This window comes from Melanostigma gelatinosum (genome assembly GCF_949748355.1).
Source record: "Melanostigma gelatinosum genome assembly, chromosome: 1".
Classification (NCBI taxonomy): domain Eukaryota; kingdom Metazoa; phylum Chordata; class Actinopteri; order Perciformes; family Zoarcidae; genus Melanostigma; species Melanostigma gelatinosum.
Window position 1 is genome coordinate 24491009 of NC_136634.1, and position 26767 is coordinate 24517775.

Genomic DNA, 26767 nt, shown 5'->3' on the forward strand with positions numbered 1-26767 from the left:
CTACCGAACAAGCAGCAACAGCTAGCGGCTATCTCCGTCGGCGGACGCGGCGCATTAACATGCAAAAGTTTAGAAACACGGGTTCCTGGTGCTGAATAGACACTAGAGCGACGCAGGGCGAAACCCGAGGCGGCTGTCGAAACCATGGGTCATAGCTGGCGGTCGTAACAGCTAGTTATTTGCGTTATTTTAAGCTTCAAATGTGTGAAAAGTCGCTCGGTCTCACCTCGTCGTTGAACAAGATGGCAGCAGCGGCATCGTCGTTGCAGGATTTGACTGTGGTGCGGGTCCTCCTCGCTATTCTGTTCCTTGACGCTCTGGGTGATGCGATTTATAGGTCTTACTGAAGGTATGTGACTTTATCTGACTACACCGGTTGTTAAATCAGTTTTACGGTTGTGTTTGTCTAGTTTCTCATTTTGACGTCGGAACTACTTCGCCCATAGCTAGCGTGTTTGCTAACTGTGAGCAAGCCAACTTACAGACAAGTGTTAGCAGCGAAAGCTAATTAGTTTGAGCTAACGACGAATAGTACGTTAGTTATTCGGGGGTCTATTAACAGCATGCACTTGTTTGTGTTTTGATATTGAATAACTTAACCTCCCACATACTACGTAGCTTATCTTAAAAAAGGAAATGAACAGAATGTATTTAGGTGACGTTAAAAAAACCGCAACACGTGCCTTACAGTAAGTATAAATTGTCTAGTGAGTTTATTAAAGCTTAATTTGAGTTAGTTAATACATATTCCACGTCGTGTAATACAGCAGTTATTTAGCTGCCTGTCACGAACATAAGTTTCAACAGGTGTCTAGGCTGGTGTTGCCCTTCCCCCAAACACACACGCCACCCCTTCCCATATGTCAACTGTCTCTTAGATTGATGAGTAACAAATTACGTTTACAGCTGGCCCTCTTTTACAACTGAAACACACACCTCTGTCGTGGCTCTCCATTTCAGGCTTGGATCTCGTTGCCCTGTGGGATATCAGGCTACCTAAGTTGGCAGTGAGCGGGCAGCTGTGTCCATGCCAGCAGCCTATCACTCAATGACTGATGGTCATGGCACCATGTCAAGCATAAGCAGGGTGAAACATTTGTACCGAGCCAGTCAATCTCTGTCAGCAGTGTATTGGGTAAAACTCACCAGCCCTTGCAAGTCATGAGAAATGAATCGTGCTGCATTGTCGTGTTGACGCCGAGGCACACCCCTCAGCCTGTCTGAGCCTGCGTTTGAAGGCCTCGTTAGTTAGGAGGGCCACTGGCTCTCAGCCGGCCTTTCTTTGTAGGCTGAAACGCTGTGCTTAAGTGCGTTTGTGCGATGTAGCTGTAAGACTGGAATCACCTGGAGTCTGCGTGTGAGCCCTGTCGGGCACAATCTGTCTCTTTGGAAATAGTCAGGAAGTGTGGCTGACAGGCTTGGCATCTGTCTGTTTTCTGCCAATTATCCTGGTGTCATGACTTGCTGCAAGGAGAGGAGTGTTCCCTGAAAGAAACTTGAGGATAAAACTTTACAGATATCGTCTGAAAATACTATTTACGTTCATGAAAGTTTGATACACGTGTGATACACCATGTATATGACATACTCATTCATTTAGCTGATAAAACTAAATGAACTCCGTCGACTCGGCTCCCTTGGTTGAATTTACTTCAGCATTTGATTTACCGGTACTCAGATTTGGGGGCTTTGAAGGTGATCAGAATTGAGGATGTTGCTCGGTGTTCGTCACAATATTTCAGTTGCAACCCAGACAGAAAAGGTTGATCAACCAATCAGTGGGATCACTCATTTGAGTTCATAGGTGTAAAATGACCCATCGCGCTTCATGGTGCATCCTTTCCCCCCCTGGGTCACCGCTTTCTTTGCGTTTCTACTTTGTGTGAAACTGACCCTCCAGTGGCGTGCGGGGACAGGCCAGAGATGCAACGGGCTTCCCCCATCTCCCATTACACTGTAGTCCTGTTCCTCTTTTAAGTACGGATGGTATGATTGCTTAGATGCTTTGGCAGCTTTTTTTAACATTCTATAAAACAGAAGTCTTGCTCAGAAGGATGTCGATAGGGAAGCTGCTACTTTGCCTTTTAAGCTGTTCACTTCTCTGTACACAACATTTTAATTAATGGAGTTTTTGTGCAGCGAATCACTTACTTACAAGCTGGCGTAGGCTATCCCAACATGTTAATCATGTAAATAAATCCTAATCAAGGCCTTATGCTGTGTTCACACCAAATGCAAAGCGTAATCTCGCCAGCCGCCGCAAATGACACAACGCAAATATGTTAAATTGGCCTCGTTCTCGTATTCGCGCAAGTTAAAATATTTTTTCTCGAGCGAGAAATTTGTGTGACTGTGTTGCGAAAGCCCAGCCGTGTTGAGATTCTCCAGCATAAATTCATAAATGACTTGTTTTGGGTTGATACAGCTGTGGTAGTCATGTCACCCACGAGTAACGCTTTGCGTTTGGTGTGAACACAGCATTATTAGCCTACTTGGTTCAACTTTGCTTTACTCTTGACTAAAAGATCCATGTGGCCTGTGTTTTATTTCTCTCTGTTCTTTAGGTATGGCCTCACAAGTCTTGGTCTACCCAACACACCTGCACTCAGCTCAAACAAGTGCCTTAGGAATTAGCAGCAGTGGTACCAGCAGACACAAAGACGAAGCTTGCCACGGTCATAACACCAGCAGAGCCTTTCAGCACCGACCCACACCCAAGAGCTATGTGATCGGCGTCAACTACGGTATCGCCTACCCCAACAACGTGATCCCATCCTCAGCCGGTGCTGATCCAGGAAGTCGCCCCGGGGGACTACAACTTGGCGAGAGGGAGGAGTGTGCATCGCAGGCCGCGGGATTACAGAGAGAGGAGAGACGAGGAGAAGGTCCAGCTCGGATCCAGAGGGGAGGCCCAAAGGAAGTGAGGCTTCGCAGAGACAGTGGTAGAACTCTGTCAGGAGGAAGCTTGGACTGCGGGCTACTGAGGAGGGCCTGCAACCGAGCAGAGGAGGAGGGCAGAAACGGAAGAGCGCAAGCGAGAGGGGGATACGTCAGCCTAGAAACGGGTGTCCCCCAGAGATGTGAACAGAAGGCAGGCGAAGGTGGAGAGAATCCACAGGAGAACAGCTGCGCAGGAACCATGCAGATAGTGGAGGAGGTATCTGCTCTACCTTCACTTCCTCCCCCTGTGACCATGTTGCAAACAAGCACCGGTAACAATGCAGACACTGTCAGAGTAGTGGGTGGAGGGACACTGTCTACTCAACACGGCAGGGCTGAGGCAGTGACCGGCATGGGAATTAGCGCGGAAGGGACCGAAATCAGGCCTAACGGCAGCATGGAGGCAGCGGCAGGAGCTACGGTGACCAGAACCGGATCGGGAGACGGTGACTATCAGCTAGTTCAGCACGAGGTTCTGTGCTCCCTGAAGAACAGCTACGAGGTCTTGGAGTTCCTGGGCCGTGGCACCTTTGGTCAGGTGGTGAAGTGCTGGAAGAGGGGAACGGGCGAAGTGGTGGCGGTCAAGATACTGAAGAACCACCCATCCTATGCACGTCAGGGACAGATTGAGGTGAGCTGAAATGTGTCATCCTCAGTATTTGAGAAGCAATGCTTCTAGTGCCATTATTGATCACAGCAGAGACTGTGTTTAATCCATCAACTTGCTAACAATGCTGTTTTCTTTTGTGATTTGCATTTTTGCCGTGATGGTCTGAACTGAACCTGTGCTATTTCCTCTCTTGTTCTTGACTTCCCCCCCCAGGTGGATATCCTGGCCCGGTTGAGCAGTGAAAATGCAGACGAGCACAACGTGGTGCGCGCCCTGGAGTGCTTTCAGCACCGCAGCCACACCTGCTTGGTGTTTGAGATGCTGGAGCAAAACCTCTACGACTTCCTGAAACAGAACAAGTTCAGTCCGCTGCCGCTCAAAATCATCCGGCCCGTTCTGCAGCAGGTAAAAGTCAAAAGTGTGTCGCAGAAGTCCACAGACGTAGCGCATACACGTAAATACAACAGCCATGGATGCAAACACGGGTGCTCACGGAAGACGATGTTTTGTTGGGTTCGAGGGTGCCAAACTCAGTCATAATACGCCTTTTGTTCATGTGACTGTTTGCAGGTGGCAACAGCCTTAAAGAAGCTCAAGTGTCTGGGTTTGATCCATGCTGACCTGAAGCCAGAGAACATCATGCTGGTGGACCCCTCCAGGCAGCCCTACAGAGTCAAGGTCATCGACTTCGGCTCAGCCAGCCACGTCTCCAAGGCCGTCTGCTCCACTTACCTGCAGTCCAGATACTACAGGTGAGGACTTCGTTTTCACACACCTTGAAAGCACTTCACGGTGCTCTTGTTACTAATCAAAGCTGTTTTTTTGGGCTGTGATCGGAGTCATTTCATTAGACTTCCTTCATTAGACTACTACAAATGCAGTGATATTTTTCACAACCCAGATGCAATTTTTATGAGGAATTGCGTCGTTGAGTTATCCATCCCATTTTGGTGCGAGAGAAACCAAAAAAATGGCACAAGAAAGACAAAGTTGCACACCTCAAGGAACTGAGTGAAATATTACAAAATGTTCAGGTTTTACTTTCACGGGGTAGAATATTTTTTAGGAAGATGATGATGATATGTCACGCAGTGAAATGTCGTGCCATTTATCCTCATGAGATCCCAACACTGTTGGCTGACTTAGTTCCAAGGTAATGGTTGTTTATGTGTGTTTCTGTGTGTTTCCCACAGGGCTTAGTAAAGTCGTGCCCCAGCTTTATGTGTTTGTTTCTCTTCATATGTAATGGGAAGTGCTCCCCCCCCACCCGTCACATTTTTGTCCTCTTCGGCCGCTGTCTTTCCGTTTGCCCTGCTGCCTCACTGCGTCCGCACATACTCATTGTTGGACCCGTGCCTGCGTTCATGCATTCCATGTGCGTTCAGCGCGTCACGCTCTGATTCTGCCGCTCTTGCATAACCAAGATGTTTACACGAGGAACGGCGTCGTGAAATGTTTGGCACGTCTGGTAGGCAAGGAAACAGGATTGTGAACTTTCGAGACGCATTGTTGCGCTAAACAACTTTGCTGAGTTATTAAGCTGTAAACTCACAGTATGCCATGCCAAAAAAAGAGAGAGAGAGATTGTACAGTGTGGAACATTTGTTCAATGTCAAAACCTGTTGTCGCGTTTGAAATTGACTGTAAATTGTTGCCGACTCGTTGTTGACTCGACCGCTTGTGGAAGTTAGTGGCAAGTTACCGTACTTTCCGGACTACAAGTCGCACCGGTATATAGGCCCCACCCTCTAATTTTGAGAAGAAAACTGAATATTTACTTATGTAAGCCACATCGGACTATAAGCCGAAATGCTACCCGCGATTAGCATTAGCGATTAGCATTAGAGAATATAATATATCTTTGTATCCACCTTTGTACCGTATATCTTTTCATGCTTCATACAGACATACCTACCGGTTCATGATGTGGTGTGTTCAAGGACCCAAATGCAGACTCAGGACAGCAGAGTTATATTGCAAACCAAGATGATTTATTTCTCTCACTCAAAAACACGCACACAAAAACACTCACACAAAAAAACTCTTGAACAAGTTTTGTAGAACTGGAAAAACCGGTAATAAGTCAACTAGGAGTCGTCTCCACGCGCTCCGCACAGGTCCAAGCCGGGAAGTGGCTTACGGTACCGGACATCCCTCTGATCCGAGCCGGAAAGTGGCTGGATCGACACAGGATCGCTATTGATCGCTGTCACCATCGTCCTCCTGTGCACTAAAACCATTGAAGTCCTCTTCTTCAGTGTCAGAATTAAACAGCCTCAGAATTGCTTCGTTGCACTCAGTCCGTCTTTCGTCTGCACCCTCAGTGTCACTTTGCTCCCGAGGCAAATCCGCCCCTGAGCTTGCGCTGTCCTCATTGCGCTGTCCCCCTCATCTCGCAGCAGTCCAGCCTTTCGGAACCCGTTGGTGATGGTGGATTCTTTCACACTGCTCCACGCTGTTAGGATCCACTGGCAGACTTGAGAAAAAGTTGCTCTTCTCATGCAGCGTGTCTACGTTGCTCGTAGCTCTTAATAGCATTTACGGCTAACTGGCTTGGCCAGTTGCTGCTAGCACAACAGCTATTCAGAGCTATAAGCAACAACAGTTATTGCCTCGTTGCTTTTCGTTTGGTAGCCGTGAGAGACCTTAGTCTGTAATGCAAGTATGTCTGCATGAAAAGATGTACGAAGATATATTATATATTCGCTAATGCTAATCGCGGTTAGCATTTCCCCATTGGCGGTAATGTTAAAATTAGCTTAGAAGTTAGCGAGTCGGACATGTACTGTTAAAAGCATCTTGCCGTTCAACCTTTTTTGTTAACAGTCCTAGTGAGAGGTAGGTCAAAGGTGCTTCATCCATATTGTAGCGACCCTGTCAGTAACAGCTGGTAGCAGAGGGGTTGCTGGTAGCAACTGTTCTGTGTCGGGAGCTAGTAAATGTTGTGTTAGACCGGAACCGAAAGTTGTGGTTGTTATTGTGGAAAACACAGTTTACGGATAATGTTCGAGGGAGTTGCTCGGCAATAAGAGCGACGGTTTCTGTGAATAAACCCCTTGCAAGGACCCTGTCTCCGACTCGTAAGTGGAACATAACAATATTCATGTTAAATGTGTTGGCGGAGGAAAGCTACGGAAAAATCCGTATATAAATCGCACCGGACTATAAGCCGACGCCTCAAAGCGCGGGGTAAAACGTATCGGCTTATATTCCGCAAAGTACGGTAAATGACGTCACGCTTGTTTCCAAGGCAAAGTGCTTCCTTGTTATTCACCACTGGGTGAGACTGGCAATTTCAATCACCTCCGCCCTACCAGCAAGTTTCGGCAAGCAGGCCCGGTCGAGTTGGTTAAGCTGTTGCAAACAAACGTGCAATTCATGACAAATACTTTTGAGATACTGTTGTATTTCTGCAGCTAAAGCACTGCACAGCGCATCATGACACTCCTCCAGGCCTGATTTTATAGCCCTGTAAAGAGGACTAATATAGAGAGAACGTTGTCTCAGTTATTTCAACGGTATGCGTGCTCGTGGTGTCTAAATCAGGACACAAAAAAAGTAGTGAATTCTTTTAGACCAAATGTAAAAAAAAAAAAAGCGCCTCAGAGCACCGAAATGCCAGCGTCAACCCTGGGTGCAACTTCTCCTTTTCTGCAAAAGAGATCCACATTCTCGCCCCCCCCCCCCCCCCCTCTTACATAGACGAAGAGAGTGTAGCTATAGTCGTTGTGTAACCTTTAGGCTCTGCAGTTGACCCGGTTAAGTAAGAGTACGGCCGTGCGTTCGTGTGTGCCTGCGTGTGCTTCATCTTTGAGCAGCATCGGCGAGCCTGAGCCCACGGAGCAGTTAAAATAGGCTGGCACTGAGTTTTAGGGAGGTCGTTCAGGGCACAGAAGGTCCGGGAAGAATGTGGTATGTGAAAACCCACATTTAGATCCAGGAAAAAAAGACATTCCTGTGTGTGAGTGTGTCTGGGTGTGCTCTTATGTGTGCTCGTGTCTGTGCAACAGCTGCCAAGGCTGGACACTGAATGCACGTTGAACAATATACCCTAACATGCTCCACGATAACTAAACTCGGATAGGATTTTTTTTTTAAGTCAAAAAAATCGGCGTGTTAGATCTGGCCGTGTTTTTCTGTGGCCACCAACAGTTCCACTCTGTTATTTTTATTACTTTTTGCTTTGCAAGGCATCTATTTGTTGCCAAATAATAGAGGGTCATTGGGTTGAAAGTTTATTCAAAGAGTACAGACACAGTAACTGTTTGTTTTATAATGGGAGACCAGTCTTCGCTCTATTTTTACTTTCCATCGTGTGTGTGTGTGTGTGTGTGTGTGTGTCGGTTGAGCCATGACGACAGCTGGTGGTCTACGCTATCGTAGTTTACGTTGTGCATCGTGTGTCGTAGATCCTGGTTAGGTAAACGTCTGTATTCACAGGGAGATGTCGACACGCTGTTTTGCACCACACTACTGTTTTTTTCCCCCTCCCGTTATCTCTATACAGTGTCGGAAATACACGAGGGCAAAACTGCCCCTAAGAAATATCATTTTGCCCCTGATGTCACTAGGAGAGGGGCAAAAAATGCCCCCGAAAAAAATGGAGCGCTTCTTAATCAGACCTGAGACTGCGGTCAACTCAGCAGACACTTACATGTTAGTGCACCTATATCTTGACATTCACGGTAAACGCATTTAAACGGCGCAGATCGGGAGCGAGCGAAGGACTTTGAAAGTTAGCGGAAAGATTAACGTGAGACAACATCCGGTTTCTTCAGACGAACATCCGTTTTTCAGAATAAGATGCCAACAAAGTATACATATTGCATAATGGAAATAAGTATATGTATTCTTTTGAACCAAGGTTAAATGTTATTTCACAAGTTTCAAAAAATGCCCCCAATTTTTTGAAAATGTGGGGGGTCAGTGGGGGCAAAAATTGCCCCCAAAAAATGTGAATTTCCTACCGTGTCTCTATATGATTATGTAATTTGACTCCCAGTGTCGTTTTGTTTGTACATGGGGTTATCAGGCGAGTGGTTTTCAGGACACAGTGTCTCCTCGTCTCCAGCGCTCATGTTGCATAATGGCTGCACTGTATTGTTACCACGGTGAAGCTGTAAAGAAATGCTGGCCTCACCGCAGAGGGAAGGAGGAGGGTTTTTTTTTACAGCGCTGGGGTTTTCCCTGGATTTTCCAGAGCCATAGGTAGTAGCGTTGCCAGCAGTATGGATTTAAGCAAAAAGTCTCTGCAAAAAAACCAACCCTCCAGGGCCATAAATATTGAGGTTGTCTGAACACTCTCATTAAAGGCACAATTAACATGTTTGTGTCCATGACTCCCACACAAACTTGTTTTAATGGGTTTTAATGCTCGCGAAGGTTTGTTTGCCAGCATGAGCCGCATGTAAATGAAGGTCACATGAGAGATGCAATAGGACACTATTTCTGCAATAGTCTTTATTTACCTACAGCGAACCGGAGCGGCCTTGCTTAGTCATCGGCTTAATGCTTTGTAACGGATACACGCTTGAACTTGGTTTTGATTTTTTATTTTTACAAGCAGAACTCTGTAGATGGAAGTCTGGCAGAAGCCGCCCCGGCGCTCGTCATGCTCTGATGTGTCGTTGCCATGGCAGCGTGACGCAGCAGTGCCCGGTGAGGTGACTGTGCTCTCCTGCGGGGGCCGGTGACGTAAAAACAAAACACAAAACAGGCTCCCACAATGAAAATAGAGCACCGGGTGCGTGAATAATTCAGCTGAGCAGATCGGGTGGAAGGAGAGACTGCTATCATCTCGGCGTGCTCGCTGATTTGGGCAGCTTGTGTCAGGCTCCCTTCAATCTAGGTGAGATTTACTCCAGCACCTAGTCACATTGGAAGGTTGAATCCTGAGTAGGCCCTGACATGAATGCTTTTTAAAGAGGAGTTCTCCTGAAAGTAAGGTTCACTTGACAGTTAAAAATAACACGGCCAGAAGAAGAGTGGCTTTGACACAATGTTTTTTTTTTTGCTGGTTTGGGGAAGTAAACCATCAAAAAAGACACATTGCTTTCGGGCTGGGCATTACGATATGAATTTTTCATCATACCGGTACACAGCCGAAAACAACTTCTGTTGCTCTTCAACAGGTAGCAAAATATATTGTTCGAGGCTAGGAGTGCTATGGACGGAGCTAGTTGTCTTACCTGTATTGAGCGGGAACCCTACTCATGGTTTCCTTTTTACTTTATAACAACAATTATTATAACAATTAACAACCCACAACTAACGCTCTTTAACAGGACAAAACACCACGACACAACAGTTTGTGACATAAACAATTTGTAGCACGAATAATTGTGCATTTATAAAATTTCTCTGCCGAACTGCATGCTGGGTAAAGCATGCAAATCGGAGGTGAAGGAAACAGGAAGTGACAGAAGACACGCCACACAAACAGCTGTTCACCGCCAGTTGACCGGCTGTTCTTGTGTTAGTTTATGGCGTTAATTAATTAATGCATTAAGCCAGTGGCGCGCTGCCCAGTGCCCATGTACAGGCTCTGCCGCGAGTTGCAGAGTGTGCTGTGATTGTTCAGTGGGCGAGCACGTGACTATCGTTAAACGAAACTTAACAGCAGAGGCTGATGGGTAGTGAATCACACCACGTGATGCGGTTTCAGCCAATCAAAATGCATTCTGACTGAGTTGAGCTGCACCATGACACAGGATGCTGAGCCGAGGAAAGACTCTGCAGCGCAGTACGTTGAAGTTGTGTAAGGTAAAATCCTATGATACTCTCTTTGGGTCGTGGCGTGTCATTAAGGAATGACTGTGGATCCCACAGCCAGACCATCTCAGAACATTATATTTTCCTGAATTTAGGCTTTTGCATTCTCTGAATGCTCGAGCATTATTCAAACGACTCGTACATAGTTACAGCCTTAAAAACGAATAGAAGCTGTGGTGCCATAATGTGGCTATAAGGTGATATTTCAGCTGCAGGACAGCAGGTATAGAATGCAGGCCCACCACTGCATTAAGGCGGAAAAAAATACCGTGAAACCGGTAGAGTCTTAAAAAATAGAGTGATATGGATTTTTGGTCATGCCGCCCAGCCCTACATTGCAGTGTTTGTCGATCACTGTTGTGCGTCCCAGTTTGTTGTGATGGTCAATAGTGAAGCCATGTATGACGGTGGACCCCACCCCTGCTGCTCATATGCAGTGCTTTATGAATAATACATGATCACTCACTGTTGGTGGTGTATTCATGTTGCGAAATTCCCTCCTCCATACCTGCAGGATATTTATTTTTTCTCTCTCTTCTCATCAGCAATTTAATTCCAGCATAACATGCCACTTGTGCATGATGTTCTAGTAGTGTCTCTCCGGTGATCGTTGCTTTCAGTTTGTGCGGCTCTTGTTTGCGTAACTCGACCTGCCGCTCCACGCCTGTGTTTGTTCTTCTCCTAACTGTTACCCTCCAGTGTGAACAGCTAGTTGTAGAACCTGGTCTGGCTGCCAAACTGCTGTGTGTTAACTGTGTTTATTTTTTTGCGATGGGCTGCTACAGCTCTGCAAAACACCCCCTTTTTAGAACATATGCAAAGTTCAAATACTTAATTTTTCATAGCTGCAAAAAGAACAAAAGGTTTTTGACAGAATATTGCGGCGGGGCAAGTTATTGAAAGTGACTGGTCACGTCTTGGTGTGAAACGTCTTGTTCCTATCTCTGCTTTCATCTGTACCTCAAGCCAACACCAGTTACACAGTTAAAACCAGAACCTCCCCGTCTGTTTCTTCTTCTTCATAGTCGATGCTTTTTGTAATCTTCAGCGGTTGACTAGTTTGACCTCGGATTGTCTTTACTTTGCGCAGCCTGAGTGCATTGTAGGTGTGTTTGTCAACCTATGCTATTATTATTTTGTCTTTGCTCTTTAAAAAACAATGTGAATTAGTATTATCATTTTTTCGGTATATTATTTAGCTTTTATAGTGTGTTTGAACTGCCCTTAGTCCTTGCTTAAGTCTCCTCTTTGTGTCCAAACAAAGTTTTCTATTGTGGTCCTGACGTCTTTGTCTCTGGGTAAATCCACCTCTGTTTATCTTACTTAATCCACCACGATCCGTTTCTCACTCCCCACTCTGCGGGAGTGCTCTGTGAACGTTGGAGACGTTGTTGCATAACTGGGCTTCTTTCTCTTGAAGGAGCAATAGGAAATGGCAATGTGTCATTTCCTCCTCCGGGCCAAGGAGGGAAGAAAGCACGGGCTGTGCTTTGCAAACATGATGGGCCTGACGTCTGCACACACAGAAACGCACGCATGCTCACACACACACACGCACACACAGAACGTTGAGCGATGGCCCCGTTTATCACCGTGTAATGCTGTTACATTATGGTCTTGCGTCCGGCTGTTGCTTGGCAACAGTCCCCCGTGGTCGTCACAGCAGTGGTTACTATTTGTAGCACTGTTGCTCGGTGGCTGTCCAGGCCTAATGGCCCATTGTTTTCACACGCCACCTCACACCACTGCTGCAAGATTACTCGTCTCATTTGAATTGCGTAAGTAGCAAAGTTCGCTTGTTGGGAGGGATTTAGCTCTTTGTTGCAGCGCGGCTTATTATGGGTGTAATGTACAATTTGTCACACCCCGAATAACCTGTTGTTGGTGAAAACAGTAATTTCTCGCACAGACCTTCGTGGGCTTTGCTTTGTGCTGATTTGAAGATTAACTGAACTTTGTTTCCTTTTAGGTGAAATGTAATTTAAGAGGTGGAAAGGGGTCAAAATGTAAAACATACCGGAAGATGATGCGATTCGTGGAAATTAAATCTATTCAGAGTTTTAAAAAATAAGGCAAAGGTGTGCCGTTCCAAACTGAATGCATGTGGCCCCATCTGCCTTCTATGACTGTAGAAAGCACCATGTATGATCGAGACACTCTTTTAACTCTAAGGATGGGGTTTAAAGAATAGTGTTTCAGGTCACCACTACAGATCGTGGGTGTATGGTGTGTAAATTGTTCTGAATAAATAACGGCATTGAGTAGTTTGGATTTTATGTCAGGTACCAGTATCAGTTCAAAGGTAAACGGTACCCAACACTACACCAACTCCCCAAAATAACCTATTGTGCCTCTTTCCTCCCTGCAGGGCTCCAGAGATTATTTTGGGCCTTCCATTTTGCGAGGCCATAGACATGTGGTCACTGGGCTGTGTGATAGCCGAGCTCTTCTTGGGCTGGCCCCTCTACCCTGGAGCGCTGGAGTACGACCAGGTAACATTCTTCACACGCAATAACTACCCCCCACACACACACACACACACACACACACACACCAAGGGAGGCAAGTAGAGGTCAAGAGGTCAAGATCCCTCACTACCGCCGAGGAAGAACGAGTAAGGAGAACAAAATATTATTTTTCAGAGTTTACAGACTACATGTTTAATGTGTATAATTCGTCTGTCTCTGCTTTGCCACTAGCCAAAACTCAACGGTAAGTTCATTATATAGTTAAACCTGTATTTGTTGTTGCGCCGTGATCTCTCTCGCTCTCCCTCTCCCTCCACCTAATGCTAATCTGAGCCGAGCGAATCAGGAAATTGTTCGTCAATCTTCCCACAAGGTCGCGAGGTCTAAGCAACACAACTGGGACTTTAAACCGGCAGAGCAGAGGGAGCATGGGAAAAGGCCAGGACAGGATTACCCTGTGTTTTGAGTACAGGCAGCTCTGTGAAGACGAGCATTAAGCGAAGAGTTTACACACACCCTGGTCGTGTCTTTGAATGACGTTTTATGGACCTCTACAGAGTTCTCCAACGCTAACGTATTTGAGCTTCTTTGCCAAACCAAACCAAATTAAAATTGGCTGTACTTCAAGAGAACATGCCATCACCAAACGCTCTTGCTCATTAATATTCTTTAATAAACTGACGGCTTGTTTGGTCTGTTTTCTGAAGTTTGTTTTGGTGTCAGTTGTGTCTCCAGCAGCAGCAGCAGCTAGCAGTTTGGACAATCTTCAGTCAAAGATAGTGGCTTATGGAGCTTCGCTGAGCACCGATGGCTCTGCTGAACCACTGGGCCATGCCAGAACACACACACTCGCGTGTATTGAGCCCCCCAAAAGTATGCTGTGCTATGCCAAGGCTCACTGCAGTTCCACTCTACACAGCAAAATGTATTTATAAGCATAAGCCTGATGGTAGACATGCGCACGCAGAAGTAACGCATGCACATGCACACTGCGGTCAGTGTTCAGTGCACAATCAGCAGGTTCCGGCCAGTCACTGTGTTTGTTCTGGGCCGTGTGCGCTCGTGCACACACGCATACAGACTGTAATACTAGAGTATGTTTTTTTTTTTTTATTGTTAGAAACGGGACAATTTACTTTAATCAACAGTCAAACAAATGTAAATGTGCATTTGAATTAGCTGAAAGGCTAGTTTCTCTTTGCCTGGATTTTGAGGGGGGTAATCAAGACAGGGCGCTGAGTTCTTGTGAAACATCAGCACATATCTGCTGTCCATAACTCCTATGCAATGAACCATATGTAAATGTTACAATTTGCAAACCAAACATTGATGAAATCTAGATATTTCTTAGTAAATATTTCTCAAACTGAAAACTAAAGAAAACAGATTAACAAATCGGGGGGGGGGGGGGGGTGAGCTGAACTCGCCCTTAACTGGGCAGGGGGAGTGAAAAATATACTTATGGTGTATTGAAGAAAATGCATTAGTAATAATGTGCAGTGTAGATAACAAAAAGCATGATCAACAAGCACAAGACAAAAAAACCCACAAAATCCTTTTCTAAAGAATGCTGTTGAGAGTTCAGCTACATCCTTGCATTTTACACGAATGTTTCCTCTGGTTTGACGCAGGCTCCGGTCACAAGATTCACATCAGGGGACAGAGGAATTTTAATCTGTCACTTAAAGTCCCAAATAAGGAAATTGAAGACAATGCTTTGAGTGTACGTGTGTTGGTTAAGCATGAATTTCGCCTCAAGTGCCGTGTCATTGGCTACCTTCAGTAAGGACTGCGTAGTAATGCAGGGTTTGACAAACTGAATCCTCAGTGTGTGATTTCTTTTAAATATAACTGTGCTAGATTTTGCTCACAGGTGTCAATAATCTCTGACTTTGTTTTTGGCATGTGTCACTTGTTTGCTGCGTCAGCCTTGGACCCGTCTCCATCTATGTCAGTTTGGCAGTGCAGTGAAGGTTAAATTGCAGGGATGGCGTATTGGATAACAAGCAACTCAAAGACCAGCTAGTAGACACAACTCAAGATGCAGAGTATAAAGAATACACGATGGAGATGCTGTCTTTTCCACTCTCTCACTTATCATTTCCCACCCTCCTTTTTTCTCTGCCTCTTCCTGTGTGTTTCTGTTCTCTCTGCTCAGATCCGGTACATCTCCCAGACTCAGGGCGTGCCGGCGGAGCAGCTGCTCAACAAGGGGACCAAGACCTCTCGCTTCTTCTCCAAAGAGTCCAACTCTCCCTACGCCTCCTGGAGACTAAAAGTAAATATGTACACGTGCACGTTAATACGCAAAACACACATCGGCTGATTCCTGTGGCGGTGGGGACACAAGACTCACACAGATTAACTGGTGAAGGTGAGATTTGAAATGCAAGCGAAAGTAAAAACGGATGCATGAGCGTTGCAAAACGAGACAAATACAACATGCCCCGAGGAAAGCTCCAGGAAAGCTGTGTTTAAAACTACCTGCTGAGCACATTCTCAATCGGTTTTCAATGAATGCAAACCCATCGTTTATCCGTCGTTGTGCTTCCAAGCCAAAACCCAACCACATAACACTCAGAATTACACGGAAACGCATAGTTTCCCCGTGTACATTTGATGTAATCCTTTGACCTTTTATTCCTTTTCATGTAAACATGACAATTCCAGTGGCAGCTTTCAGCTCGCAGAGATGCCAAAAAACATGTTTGAACAAAGGCTCTTTAAATTCTAGACTTGCGTGTCGGTTCATCCCAATATTTTTGTTTTTCCTCCAGACAACAGAAGAGCACGAGAAAGAGACGGGACTGAAATCCAAAGAGGCCAGAAAGTACATCTTCAGCTGTGTGGATGACATCGCACACGTGAGTCAAAGGGACTTTGATCAAATTCAAACCAAGAGGGGCAGGAGATAACAGACGTGATCTAGGGGTGTAACGGTTCGCTACTGTACGGAAAACAGAAAATATGTTTTTGAAATTTATTTTGAAAATTATTAATGTTCAAAAGTTGCTCCTTGGCCATAAATCTGACTTTAACAGTTAAGGTAGTCAAAGACTGGCATCTTGTCAATAATTAACACAAATAAGACGGAAGAGAAATGTCAGTAATATAAAGTATTTCTGATTCTGTAACGCTCCATCATGAGACCTGCTGTGGCTAGCCTATGCTCGTTTAAACAAGGCATGCACTGCTGACTGACTAAGATGCACATGTGAACTCTCATTGTAGCGGGGCTCAAACACTTTAACCACATGCTTTAATTCTGTATTGTGTACCATCACGTGTGGTCGTGTACTGGCAGCGATAATCTGTAGCATTAGTTACTTTTGCTCGGTCTCAATCTGCGGTTGGAGGCTTCCTGAACTCTGTGGAGTGAAGGACTCGCCGTCCATTTCAGTTTCGTTCCGCTAATCGACACATTCTGGTGATGCCGCCCTGAAGTAAATGTTTGAAGTTCCTCCACAGATAAACCCGACTTCAGTTTAGCTGTCCGCATATAGTTTGACACAGTTGGTGGTCCTTTGAGCTAGATTAACGCAGCTAAACGGGCTGAAGAAACTAGCTTGCTGCAGCGCCGCTACAGCTGACTGCAACCGGTGCGCTGCCAAAATGTTCCGGGTAAAGCTAGCGCTCCACATTCAAAACACGTCAAACTTAGTTGCGCGTCTGTCAGTTCAAGAGCTGTCTCTGAATTGACGGTGACGTGAGCTGTCGCCCTGCATGGTTCTCATCTCTTGCTTCCGTCCACCAGGTGAACGTGGTGCTGAGCCACGATGGCAGCGACATGCAAGCGGAGAAGGCCGACAGGAGGGAGTTTGTGTCCCTGCTGAAGAGCATGCTGCTGATCGACACCGAGGACAGGACCGTTCCCGCCAGTGTCCTCAATCACCCCTTCCTAACAATGACCCACCTGCTGGACTACCCACACAGCAACCAGTAAGGCTGACGCTGACGCAAAACTGTGCCGGAGCGTACGCTCTTGTTTGTTTGTAAAAAAAAGAATTCGCCCTCACCCCACTACAAACTCCTCTTTTTCTCTCCAGCGTGCAGTCAGCGTTCCGCATCATGGACATGTGCCACAGTTGGCCCGCCAACGCGGTTTATGACGCTCTGAATGAGAACACCATTCACTTCTCAAGGCCCCCTGTAGCCCCCGCTGCCCCCTCTGGCCTCCCTCTAGGCTACAGCAACATGCCGGTCCACACTCAGGTGAGACACTGAAGCCGTGTGTGTGTGTGTGTTTGCTACCAGGATACCTTCTGGTTAACCACTAGTAATTATTTATATCAGCGTGACAAAGATCTTGATTTACAGACACAACAGTCGGTTCTTTTAAATGCCATTTTGCTTAAAAAATTCCATTTCTGTCGTATAGCCATTTTGTCAGGGCATAGAACATAAATGTGTCCAATCTTTGGTAATGTTTCTGTGCACTGTTTTGGTGCTGATGACCTAATGTTGCCCTCTTCAGGGAGACGGTGCTATGACATATCAACTCAGAATCGTGTTTCCGTCACATGTGACACTGTGAAACGAGTTCCCGCTAATTTTCTTTCCATGTCTTTTCACATTTCCCCCTTTCTCCGCTATGCTCTCTTCTCTGTCTCTGTTTCTTTCACTCTACTGTCTTCTCTACTCTGTTGTAACGCAGGCTATCAACCAGCCGGGCCCCTCAGTGTTGCATCCTGGGATAGCTCTAACAGCTGGGAATGGTCAGTTTGGGTGCACTGACTCCTTCCCACCGGCCCTCCTTCTTTGTCCTCCCGCCATGCAAGGTATGCAGACTGCAAATACATTTTTTAAATTCATTTTATTTTTCAGATGGCACATTTATCATTAACAACATCACAGGAAGGATTTTACTCAAATTTAGCCGCAGTCTTCTTGAGCTGCATGCATATCAGATGGTTTGTCTGACGCTTTTTTTTCTTCTTTTTTTCAAGGTAACCTGAACCAACCAGCAGGGTATTCTGTTCCCATGGTAACGCAGGCTCCCATACAGCCCTTACCAGTGAGACCTGGTGTCATTGCTCAGGTGAGACGAGGACCCAAGCATGGATTGTAAATGCATGTCTAGCCTCTGTATCCTAGGCAACCCCCCCCCCAACATCGGGCCCAGTGATGGAGGAGTCGATACAGTTCACAGATGATTATGTGTTTTGTATCTATTTCCTGTAGCAGGCCTGGTCCAGCAGGGGGCAGCAGCTCCTCGTCCCAGCAGCCTGGCAGCAGATTGCCGTGGGGCCTCCTCCCTCTCACCCCCCTCCACCACCCCCGTCCTCCCTCACCAACGACGCAGCAGCCGGCCAGAGAATCAGCGACTGGGGGTGAGTCACCCGAACCTCCGTTTTGTGTCCGGGAAATTCCCCGTTTTAACCACTCGGCATAGTTCTTTGTGTTGCGTTCAGTGTGTATGCATGCACCAAAGTAACTGTCGGCCTTTTGTCGTAACATGATTTCTTGGATGTAAACCAAAGATCTTGAACACAGCTAGACTTAAATTGTGTTCCTGTTCATGCTTAACAGGGTTTTTCCCATTTGCAAATGTGCATGACAACGACTTGTTACATGTCATATAAAGTTGTGGTTCTAATCATCATTTAGAATTATTGTTATGAATTACTTTTGCTTTCAGAGAATAGTACCAAATCACTTTTTTCACAATCACAATTTGCTGCGTTAAGTTTCTCTTGCACCCGTTTTTAGGGTTTTCTTTTGAGATGTATTAACATCCTCCCCCCCCCCCCCCCCCCCGCAGCCACTACACCTCTGTCATGCAACAGCCCCTCCTGACCAATCAAATGCCAGCCCTCTCTGCCCATCAGCCAATCAACATCGGCATAGCTCATGTTGTGTGGCCCCAGCCAGCCAATAAAAGGAACAGACACGGTCTGAACAGGTGAGGTTCTGCTCCTTAAGTGAAGTTAAACTGCTTTGCCGTTTATCTATTGATATGTAACATATCAACTCCTCCGTTGAAAGGAACCTGTCCCACCCCAGCAACATCCATATATCAGCCAATATGGCCAACGTTGTTGGACAGGCGGTGATGCGCAGAGAGCAGCCTCGGAGGGAGGTGCCCCCGGTGAGGACCGGGCATCCGGCAGTTCGAAACCCAGACGACAAGGAAAACCACGCAGAGGAGGAAGTGAGCTGCTTAAAAGAGGCGACGCCAAACGCCAACAACCAGCCGGACCTGTCCAGTCGGCAACAGCGAGAGGTGGCGGTCCTGATGGTGGACACGCCGAGCCCCGCTCCGAGTGTGATCAGCATCCAACTGACCGACGAAGAGGACGAAGACCCTCAGAGGTGCCGCCTGAGCGGGTGAGTTACGTCGAAATCAACCGGCTCGACATGGGTTTGAATTGAGTGGTTGTAAAAAGTTTAGGCTACCTGTAAGTTGTCAGTAACCGAATGAGCCTCTGTAACCGGCAGATTATATCATTGGGATATAATAATGAATCTAAAATGTCTGAGTTTATTCTACTATCGTGGGCCTCAAAAATGCTGACGTGACTTTTGGTCTCCGTAGGTGTAAAGAGGAGTGTGTGTGCGAGGCGTGCAGACACACCAGCGTGTCCATGGAGAGAGTGTGTTCCCTTAGCAGCCCCGACAGCAGCCTCAGCACCAGCTCTTTCGCCTCCAACTCACTTCAGTCCAGCCCCTCCCTCTCACCGTGCAAGAGACCCAACAGGTAGTCGTCCGTGGACGTGTTTAACCGAGGAGGAAATGCACTCCTAAGCTCCAGTCATCTTCATGTTATTCCTCCTGTGTTCAGCATGTCTGAGGATGACGGCCACGAGAGCGGTCGCGACACCGTGGAAGGCTCCCCGGCGTCCGACACGTCAACCTCCCCTTGTGGCAACAGCCCCTACCGTTTCCTCGACAACGGCAACCGCAACAACCGGCCGCCCTTGGCTGCCATGGTGGCGCCGCTGCCTCCCCCTGCGGTGCAGGGCCGGAGCCCCCGCGGCGTCAGGACGATGGTGGTTCCACCGATGAGAGTGCAGCACAACAACAGTCACGGGGCGGAGGAGCGCTTTCAGAGGACAGGTCAGTGGAAATGTGATGATACATGATTGTTTGTCGTGTGTTTATTGTTTGCTTCATTACAAGCTAAGGGAAATTGATGCTCTTGTGAAAATATTATTACTAACACCCCGAAGAGGTTTTCCCTGTTAAATATGTCCTCATCTTGCCACCTTGTCATGCGGTTTGTCACCTGCACTTTGGCAGGTCACAGGGAAGCAGTAGGGGCTTACCGCCCCCTAGTGGCTCATAGAGGCTTTAACAGGTGATCATGAGAAACCAACAGAGAACTGGCCACGTTGCACCAACACCTCAAAGATGCATCTGTAGCAGGCAATGCTACCGTTGCCTGAGAGTCCTCTTCTTTTTTTTCCTTCCTTCAAACTAGTACTTTTATTCAAGGAACGTTTCCTAGGAATAAACGGCAAATGTTTAATGAGCTGGCGTATATATATATATATATATATATATATATCTTCAAGAAGTCTAGTAGTAGTAATGTGTCTGTGTAGTAAACAACTGTCAAATCAAATAAAGAAAGCACACATTAATTATATTTCAACAAATATTATTCTCAGTTTTCAAATTTAACTGGATGGATTATAAATAATACATAAATAAATAAATGTTCTTCTCATTTCAAGTAAAATAACAGCTGGATTAAAGAATAAATTACGTAACACAATTCATTTTAGATAAATTATGTTTAATTTTTTTGTCAGGCAAAGGCCGAAAACGGGTCCGCGACCCACTTTTGGGTTGCGACCCACCAGTTGAGAATCACTGTTTTAGAATATGCGTGAATCATTTGAAAGTTGCCAACATCTAGTGTAAGCTTCAGTGAACCGGATAGTCCAGCAGTTACTTTAACGGATGAGCAGTGAAATCCTTTCGGTTTATTTTCTGTCAATCCCTTTCGTGACTCTCGCCAACCATTCAAACTGCAGTTTAAGTACCTGTACCTGCAGGTATGCCTGCATCAGTGATGCAGACGTTTTATACAGTAGAAGAGGGGGAGTTTACTTCAACCAGAGCACAGCAAACATGTTTTCTGAGTCTGTTTCGGAGGGAAAGGTGGATGCATATGATGTGGTGTTGAGTCCGAGCCTACGCTTTCTCTGCTGGTTCTTGCCATGCAGCAAAAAGTTGCCCTAAGGCACTGATCTGAGATCAGCTTCACCTTTTTGAGTTTAGAGCTGATGCAGATCAGAGTCCGAGGAGCAACTTTGCTCCTCAGGTGCCGTTTTTCTGAGTGCCAACAATCTCTGTGTCTTTTCCTTTTCCAGTGACGTTTCGATGTTTGGTGTTGAGAATTGTTATTAAATCCTTTCCAGTCACTTAAAATGAACAGGCTGCTTCACATCCTGGACGCTGTGTAACGTTACGCTCGATACATGCTGGTCTTCGGATATTGTTGTCCCTGCAGATTTGCCCACTTTTGCTTCCAATGCAATGTTTGCTTGCAATAATCTTTCCACCGTGCGTTGCGCAGCCCCCTCACAAATGTTCCATTTAGCTGTAGATCAGTGCCGCTACATTGATTGTCTTTCATCAGCACTCAGGAGAACAATTTGGTCTTTTGTGCTAAATCCTAGTCTCCCCCCCCCCTTCTGTGCTTGTCCCGTTTACACTTTGGTTTCATACCCTCTATATGGAACAGTATCTGATTCTATTCTCTCTCTTGCATGCACACTTGTTTGTTGTTTGAAGTTTTTGCTCTTCGCTGTCTTAGTAGTCTTGCAGGCCATGTGGACTGAACCTGCCATCTATTTTCTTTTTCTCTGTCAGAGCTGCTTGACTCACTTCTGTCTTCTCTGTCCCAGTGTCAGAGTCCTGGTCCCGGTCCAAAGGGCGCTGCAGCCTCGTAGGACAACAGAGCACTCCCTCCTCCTTCCCCCTCCTCCCATCCAACCCCCTCCTGTCCCGGCAGCAGCAAGTTACTGGCCAGCAGCAGCACCCTCTGGGCTTTGGACAGGTCAGTTCAGTTATTTTCTCTGTATAATGCACTAAGCAGGAGCTGAACACTTCAAAACCTCTTGGTGAATATGAATAGAATTGTGTGAGCTTTGCAGCAGAGATTTTTTGTTTTTTGTCAGAGCAGCAGTACATTTGGGTATTCTTTTTATTGCAGCGTACAACAGGAACTGTAAAGGAATAGTTTAACACTTTGGGATGCCTTCTTATCCGCTTTCCTGCCGAGAGTTAAATGAGTAGACTGATACCACTCCACTAGAGGTGAAGCTAGATCCAGTAGTCTGTTTAGCTTAAGTTAGCACTAAAACGGGAAGCAGGGGTGAGTGGCTGTGTCCGGAGGTTACAAAATCCGACTGCCTGCACCCCTAAAGCTCACTAATGTACGCTTAAAGTGTAACTCCACAGTGTAACTACATCAGTTTTTACAGGAAAACTCCAGGAAGAGTACTGGACAGCACATAAACTCCATTGAATTGTAAACTAGCACGCTTAAGAGGTGCTTGTGGGTGTTTTTTTGTTACGGTTTGACGGACCCAGGAGAGCTGTTTCCCTTTTGTTTGCAGCTGGTTGCCGGCATATAAGAGGGGTATCAAACTTCTCAAATACGCGTTTCTGCATAGAACCCTGTTTGTCAGATTGTCCTTGAGCTCGCTCTCTCTCTCTCTCTCGTTCTCTCTCAGGTGCAGCTGTACGGTTCGAACCACAAAGAGTGGAACGGCAACTATGGGCCTCTGCGGCCGCACGCCTACATCCCCCCCACGGTCCACACGCACACCTTCACCCACCTGCCGCACAGCAGCCCCACGCACACCTCTGCCGCCCCACACACGCACCCCCAGGGCCTGCCCACGCATGCCCTGCTGCAGTACCCCCCTGGCGGCCCGCTCGCCGCTGCCGCTCACCACCTCCACCCCATCCTGCCCTCCCGCCCGCCTCCCCCCACTCTCCTCCAGCACAGCTACGGTCTCTCCCACCCCCAGGGTGGTGCCATAGTGCACCAGGTGACCCTGGGCATCAGCGCCCACCACCCGGGCCACCCGGCTCCGCACCGGCTCCTCCCCTCGTCGACCGTCCACCCGCACCACCAGCCCGGCTATGGCCACTACCCCCACCAGTTCAAGCCTCCCTTCCCGCCCCCTTACATGGCCTCCCCGGCCGCTTTCACCGGCTTCCCCCTGAGCCCCACCAAGCTCAGCCACCACCCACAGTTCTCCTATATCTGAGGAGCAGGGCGGGTCCGCAGCAGTACCTTCTGGTGAGGAAGGGCACCAGCAAGTGGACCGGGGCTGCGACCTGGGCAGGTAGAGCGGGCAGCAGAGCACAATACAGACACTTTTGACGACGAGGAAGAGGAAGACGCGGTCATAACGAGAGATGTATCAAAGTGGATCGAGAAAGAAAACAAACCCACGTGAGTTAATGTTTTGTGGTGTTTTCGAGGACAAATTGATTCAGATTGCCAGAGCAACTGAAAGACTTCCGGCAAAAATCATGTACGGAGAATACGGCGATGGATTTGAAAACGGCGAAGCTGCACAAGAGAGCGGATGACTTCACGGAGTACGACGAAGAGGACGTTGTAATTGAGAATGTGTCCCTCCTGTCGCTTGAGTAGCGCTCAGAGAATATGATCTAATTAATTGTTCATTGCCGCTGTTGCTGCCTGGGCGCTCAGCCCCCCCCCCCTTTATCTTTGTTGCCTTGTAGCATTTGTGCTAGCCGGTCTGATCTGTGTGTTAAGCCATCCTAGTGCGTATTAGCCAGGATGGAACGCTCCGTCTTTGTTTGAGGCAGACCTCGCTGCTGCTGTCGCCCTTGTGCCTTAAAAAGTATCTGATGTTACTTCAGGAGCTTATAGTTTGTACATTTAAATAAAAAAAATGGGCTTGCAGCACTTAACCCTCAGACTCTGAACGCAACGGGCTCATTGGATATATAACGCTTGCGGTCATGTGTTAATATTGGCAAACGGCTTGAGTTTGCTTCCTAACTCAGTGTGGATTTACTTTAGCTAGAGGCTGCACATTTAGGGCTTTGACTGAATGAGCTTTTTATGTACATAAAGAGTGATTTGATATTTTGATAATCGATTTATATTCACTATAGTACTTAAATTCATAACAGTATTGTTACTGTAACTGCAATACAATCTAGATGGCCTCTGGGTTGCCGTGTATTTTAAAATATTTCTTGGCATTTAGGCTAGACTTTTAGAATTTTAGTTTTTCGGGAGCGGCGTGTGTGTGTGTGTGTGTGTGTGTTTGTGTGTGTGTTTTCACTTTTAAATGCTTCTCAGTGTTTGAGATAACCTATCAACTTACAGTATCATTGCCGGGCTATTGAGCGTCAGGCGTTATCGCTAATTGTTTCAAATATCTGTGTGGAAACGAACCTTTTTGTCCATGTATTGAAGTCAGTTTTGATACATTCCTTCAGGGTGGATGCATAGCCTTGTTTTTGTGTGTGTGTGTGTGCGTGTTTATGATTTCCAGTGTGTAGTAGAGCTGCGTCTTTACCCGTCACATCAGCTGGTATTTTTGTTTTCCTCAAATCAGCACCAAAGACTGTTTGTTAATCGTTTCTGAAGTGTGGTCGAGACTATTTCTCCTTTCACCTCCAGCGTACTGTTGCCGTTATCGACATTGGAATATATTGTGCGGTCTCTATTTAACAGGAAACAAAAAAATTTGAGAGGTTGAGGTTTTATTTTTCTGAGCTGTTTTTTTTTTGGCAAATTGTATTTGGAATGTATAGATAATAAGCTGCTATGTACTGATTATCTGCCACTTCGTAGCTGTGAATTTCAAGGAGTAATCTCTTTCTAGCCTGCGTTTCCTCTTTTGTATTGTAGTTCCAGATACAATAGAAGTGTGTTTTTTTTCTTATATAGTATATTGAATGCTATTCCTATATGCTAGTGCCTCTGTATATTGGCTGTGTTGTTTTTTAAGTGTAAACTGCTGTAATGGAAGTTCTGAGTTTTCTTTTTTTTTTAATTCAGTTGCTTTTTGGTGTGTGTGTTTGTGTTTGTGCGTGTGCATTTAGCATCAGTATTTCAAACGTAGGCTTTGGGTTCACCGATGGATTCTGTAACCGGTGTGTGTTCTCGCTTTCTCCCGATGACACGGCTTTTATGTCCAGTTGGTCGGACTGTATTTGCAACTCTTCGTACTGTACAACTAGTGCCTTTCTCCAAACAAGTGGCCGGCAGATGACGCCCACGTGCCGTAAAGTAGTTCCTCCAGAGGGGATCGGCTCCTATTTTTCACGTCACAAAAAAAAAACCCAAAGTTGTTTGTTTGTTAGACTTTTTACAGAATCCTAAGAAAGTACAAGTCAGGGAATGTTATCTTGCGCTCACCACGACATCTGTGCAGTACTGAAAAAACAAAACACCGGGCCTAAATATACGCAAATGCAGAGCTTTATTCTCACACCGTGAATGTTTTTGTAGAACTCGAGACATCCGTTTTTTTTGTTTTTGTTCGCAAATGAGTTACTTGTTGCATTTGTGCTGGCTACACAGCTGTTCGCTCTCTGCTCCTGGGATTGGGACGTTGACGGTTTCTTGTAAGCAGCTATTATACCATAGGTAGACGTCGTGTGTTTTGGGTCGGGGGTTCTTTCGAAAGGCTTTGTCCGTCAAATCACACTCGGAGGTTTAGGTCCAAAGTTCTCCTCTGCGGCAGCGTTTTGCTGCCACCATAACAAAAGAACATCTGAAACTTCTCATGTTTCAACAAGATCCTCAAACAACGTTGACCCAACAATCGTTGGTTTTATGAAATAGCAAGAACATTTCGGGACAACGAAAGATAACTATGATGTAATTATAACGCGCAAAAAGGATCTTGTAAAAAAAAAAAAAAACGAGAAAAGCTTCTCGAGCTATTTTTTTTTTGTGTCATGGCGCTACTCAACGTATTACATTATAATGGTTTTGCTATGTAGCTTAAGCAATGGGTGTATCTTGTGTACTCGTCTAATATGCTGCTGTTTTGACGACGCTTGGACGAGAGGAAGCACTGTTCAGCTTGCAGAACCGCCTAGAATTATAACTGGTAATTTGTACTTCAAGGAAAATGTTTCTTTTTGTTTTAATTTTAAAATTGTAACCATGTGGTTTGCAGCTTGTTGTTGATTCACTGATGACTCTATTCTTTCAGCTCAGCGATGGGATGTCCGACGCCGTAATCCCCCCCCCCCCCCCCCAATCGCTTTAGGTCGATTGCTTATCGACCTAAAGCGATAAAAACCTCGGATTAACCCCGAAGACCCCACCAGAGGGTCACATAGTCCCGGATCTAAATCTCAACCAGCAGCCTTAAGTTACAAAGCAGGCCTTAGGACTTCTAAAACATATCGGGATTTTCTTTTATTTGGATATGGCAATAAACAAGGAAATATTTCAGATTTTTTTAAATAATACGGCTTTCTTCTACTGGGCCCTCATGTGACAAATCGCGTGGGTCTGGACATCTGATTTGAGTACTGGGCTGAGGAATAACGTGTGAAATTTTGTACCACAACGATCTAATTATCAGGTTGACAATTATTGTATTTAGTCACAAATTGTAGACACGGTTGCTAAATTGAAAACTGTTACTGTTCTAAGTATGCGTAGATCTGTGTGGCTTTATGATTTTAATTTGATTGTTTTTATTTTTCGTTCTTAAATGCTACACTAGTTTGACATGTAGCAAACTGCACTGTGCAATATACAACAATATGAGGACTGGGAAAATGATTATTGTTTGGATGTGATAATGTGTGTCTTACCAGTTAGCGGTAGTTTTCTTTCCCCTCTAGTTCTCAGTGAGTTTCAATGTGACCAAGCCTTATGTACCTTGTCACAAAAAACGGGTTCCTTCTTGGTGACTCTTATTGATGAGTGTCAAATTATGAATTGATGGTGTACTATGTCAAGATTCACTTTGAATTAAAGAGAAACAAATCTTTTGCTTCAGTCAGT

The 26767-nt window shown here is 46.0% G+C and overlaps 1 protein-coding gene across 2 annotated transcripts; it reads left to right on the top strand.

Annotated features, from left to right (window-relative positions):
• LOC306784185 (homeodomain-interacting protein kinase 3-like) lies at positions 1 to 26761 on the top strand. 2 transcript variants are annotated; one of them, XM_079278042.1, is made up of 18 exons: positions 1 to 349; positions 2565 to 3571; positions 3764 to 3955; positions 4121 to 4302; positions 12690 to 12813; positions 14948 to 15067; positions 15567 to 15653; positions 16544 to 16728; positions 16836 to 17001; positions 17444 to 17567; positions 17736 to 17827; positions 17974 to 18119; positions 18551 to 18691; positions 18775 to 19116; positions 19325 to 19486; positions 19571 to 19845; positions 21645 to 21796; positions 22476 to 26761. In XM_079278042.1, exons 1-18 carry the CDS (start codon positions 325 to 327, stop codon positions 23016 to 23018), a joined length of 4065 nt encoding a protein of 1354 aa, XP_079134168.1. In that variant the 5' UTR covers positions 1 to 324; the 3' UTR covers positions 23019 to 26761. The 2 variants fall into 2 exon arrangements, with proteins under 2 accessions (XP_079134168.1, XP_079134167.1); XM_079278041.1 differs by having other exon boundaries at positions 3 to 349; positions 17971 to 18119.
• Positions 26762 to 26767: the final 6 nt, after the last annotated feature.

Bases quoted from the DNA above. Each gene is read 5' to 3' on its own strand.
- LOC306784185 (XM_079278041.1), top strand. From the start codon at position 325: ATGCGATTTATAGGTCTTACTGAAG. The intron at 17,002-17,443 runs GTGAGACACTGA...GTTGTAACGCAG, and splicing joins ACATGCCGGTCCACACTCAG to GCTATCAACCAGCCGGGCCC. The intron at 18,692-18,774 runs GTGAGGTTCTGC...CTCCGTTGAAAG, and splicing joins AACAGACACGGTCTGAACAG to GAACCTGTCCCACCCCAGCA.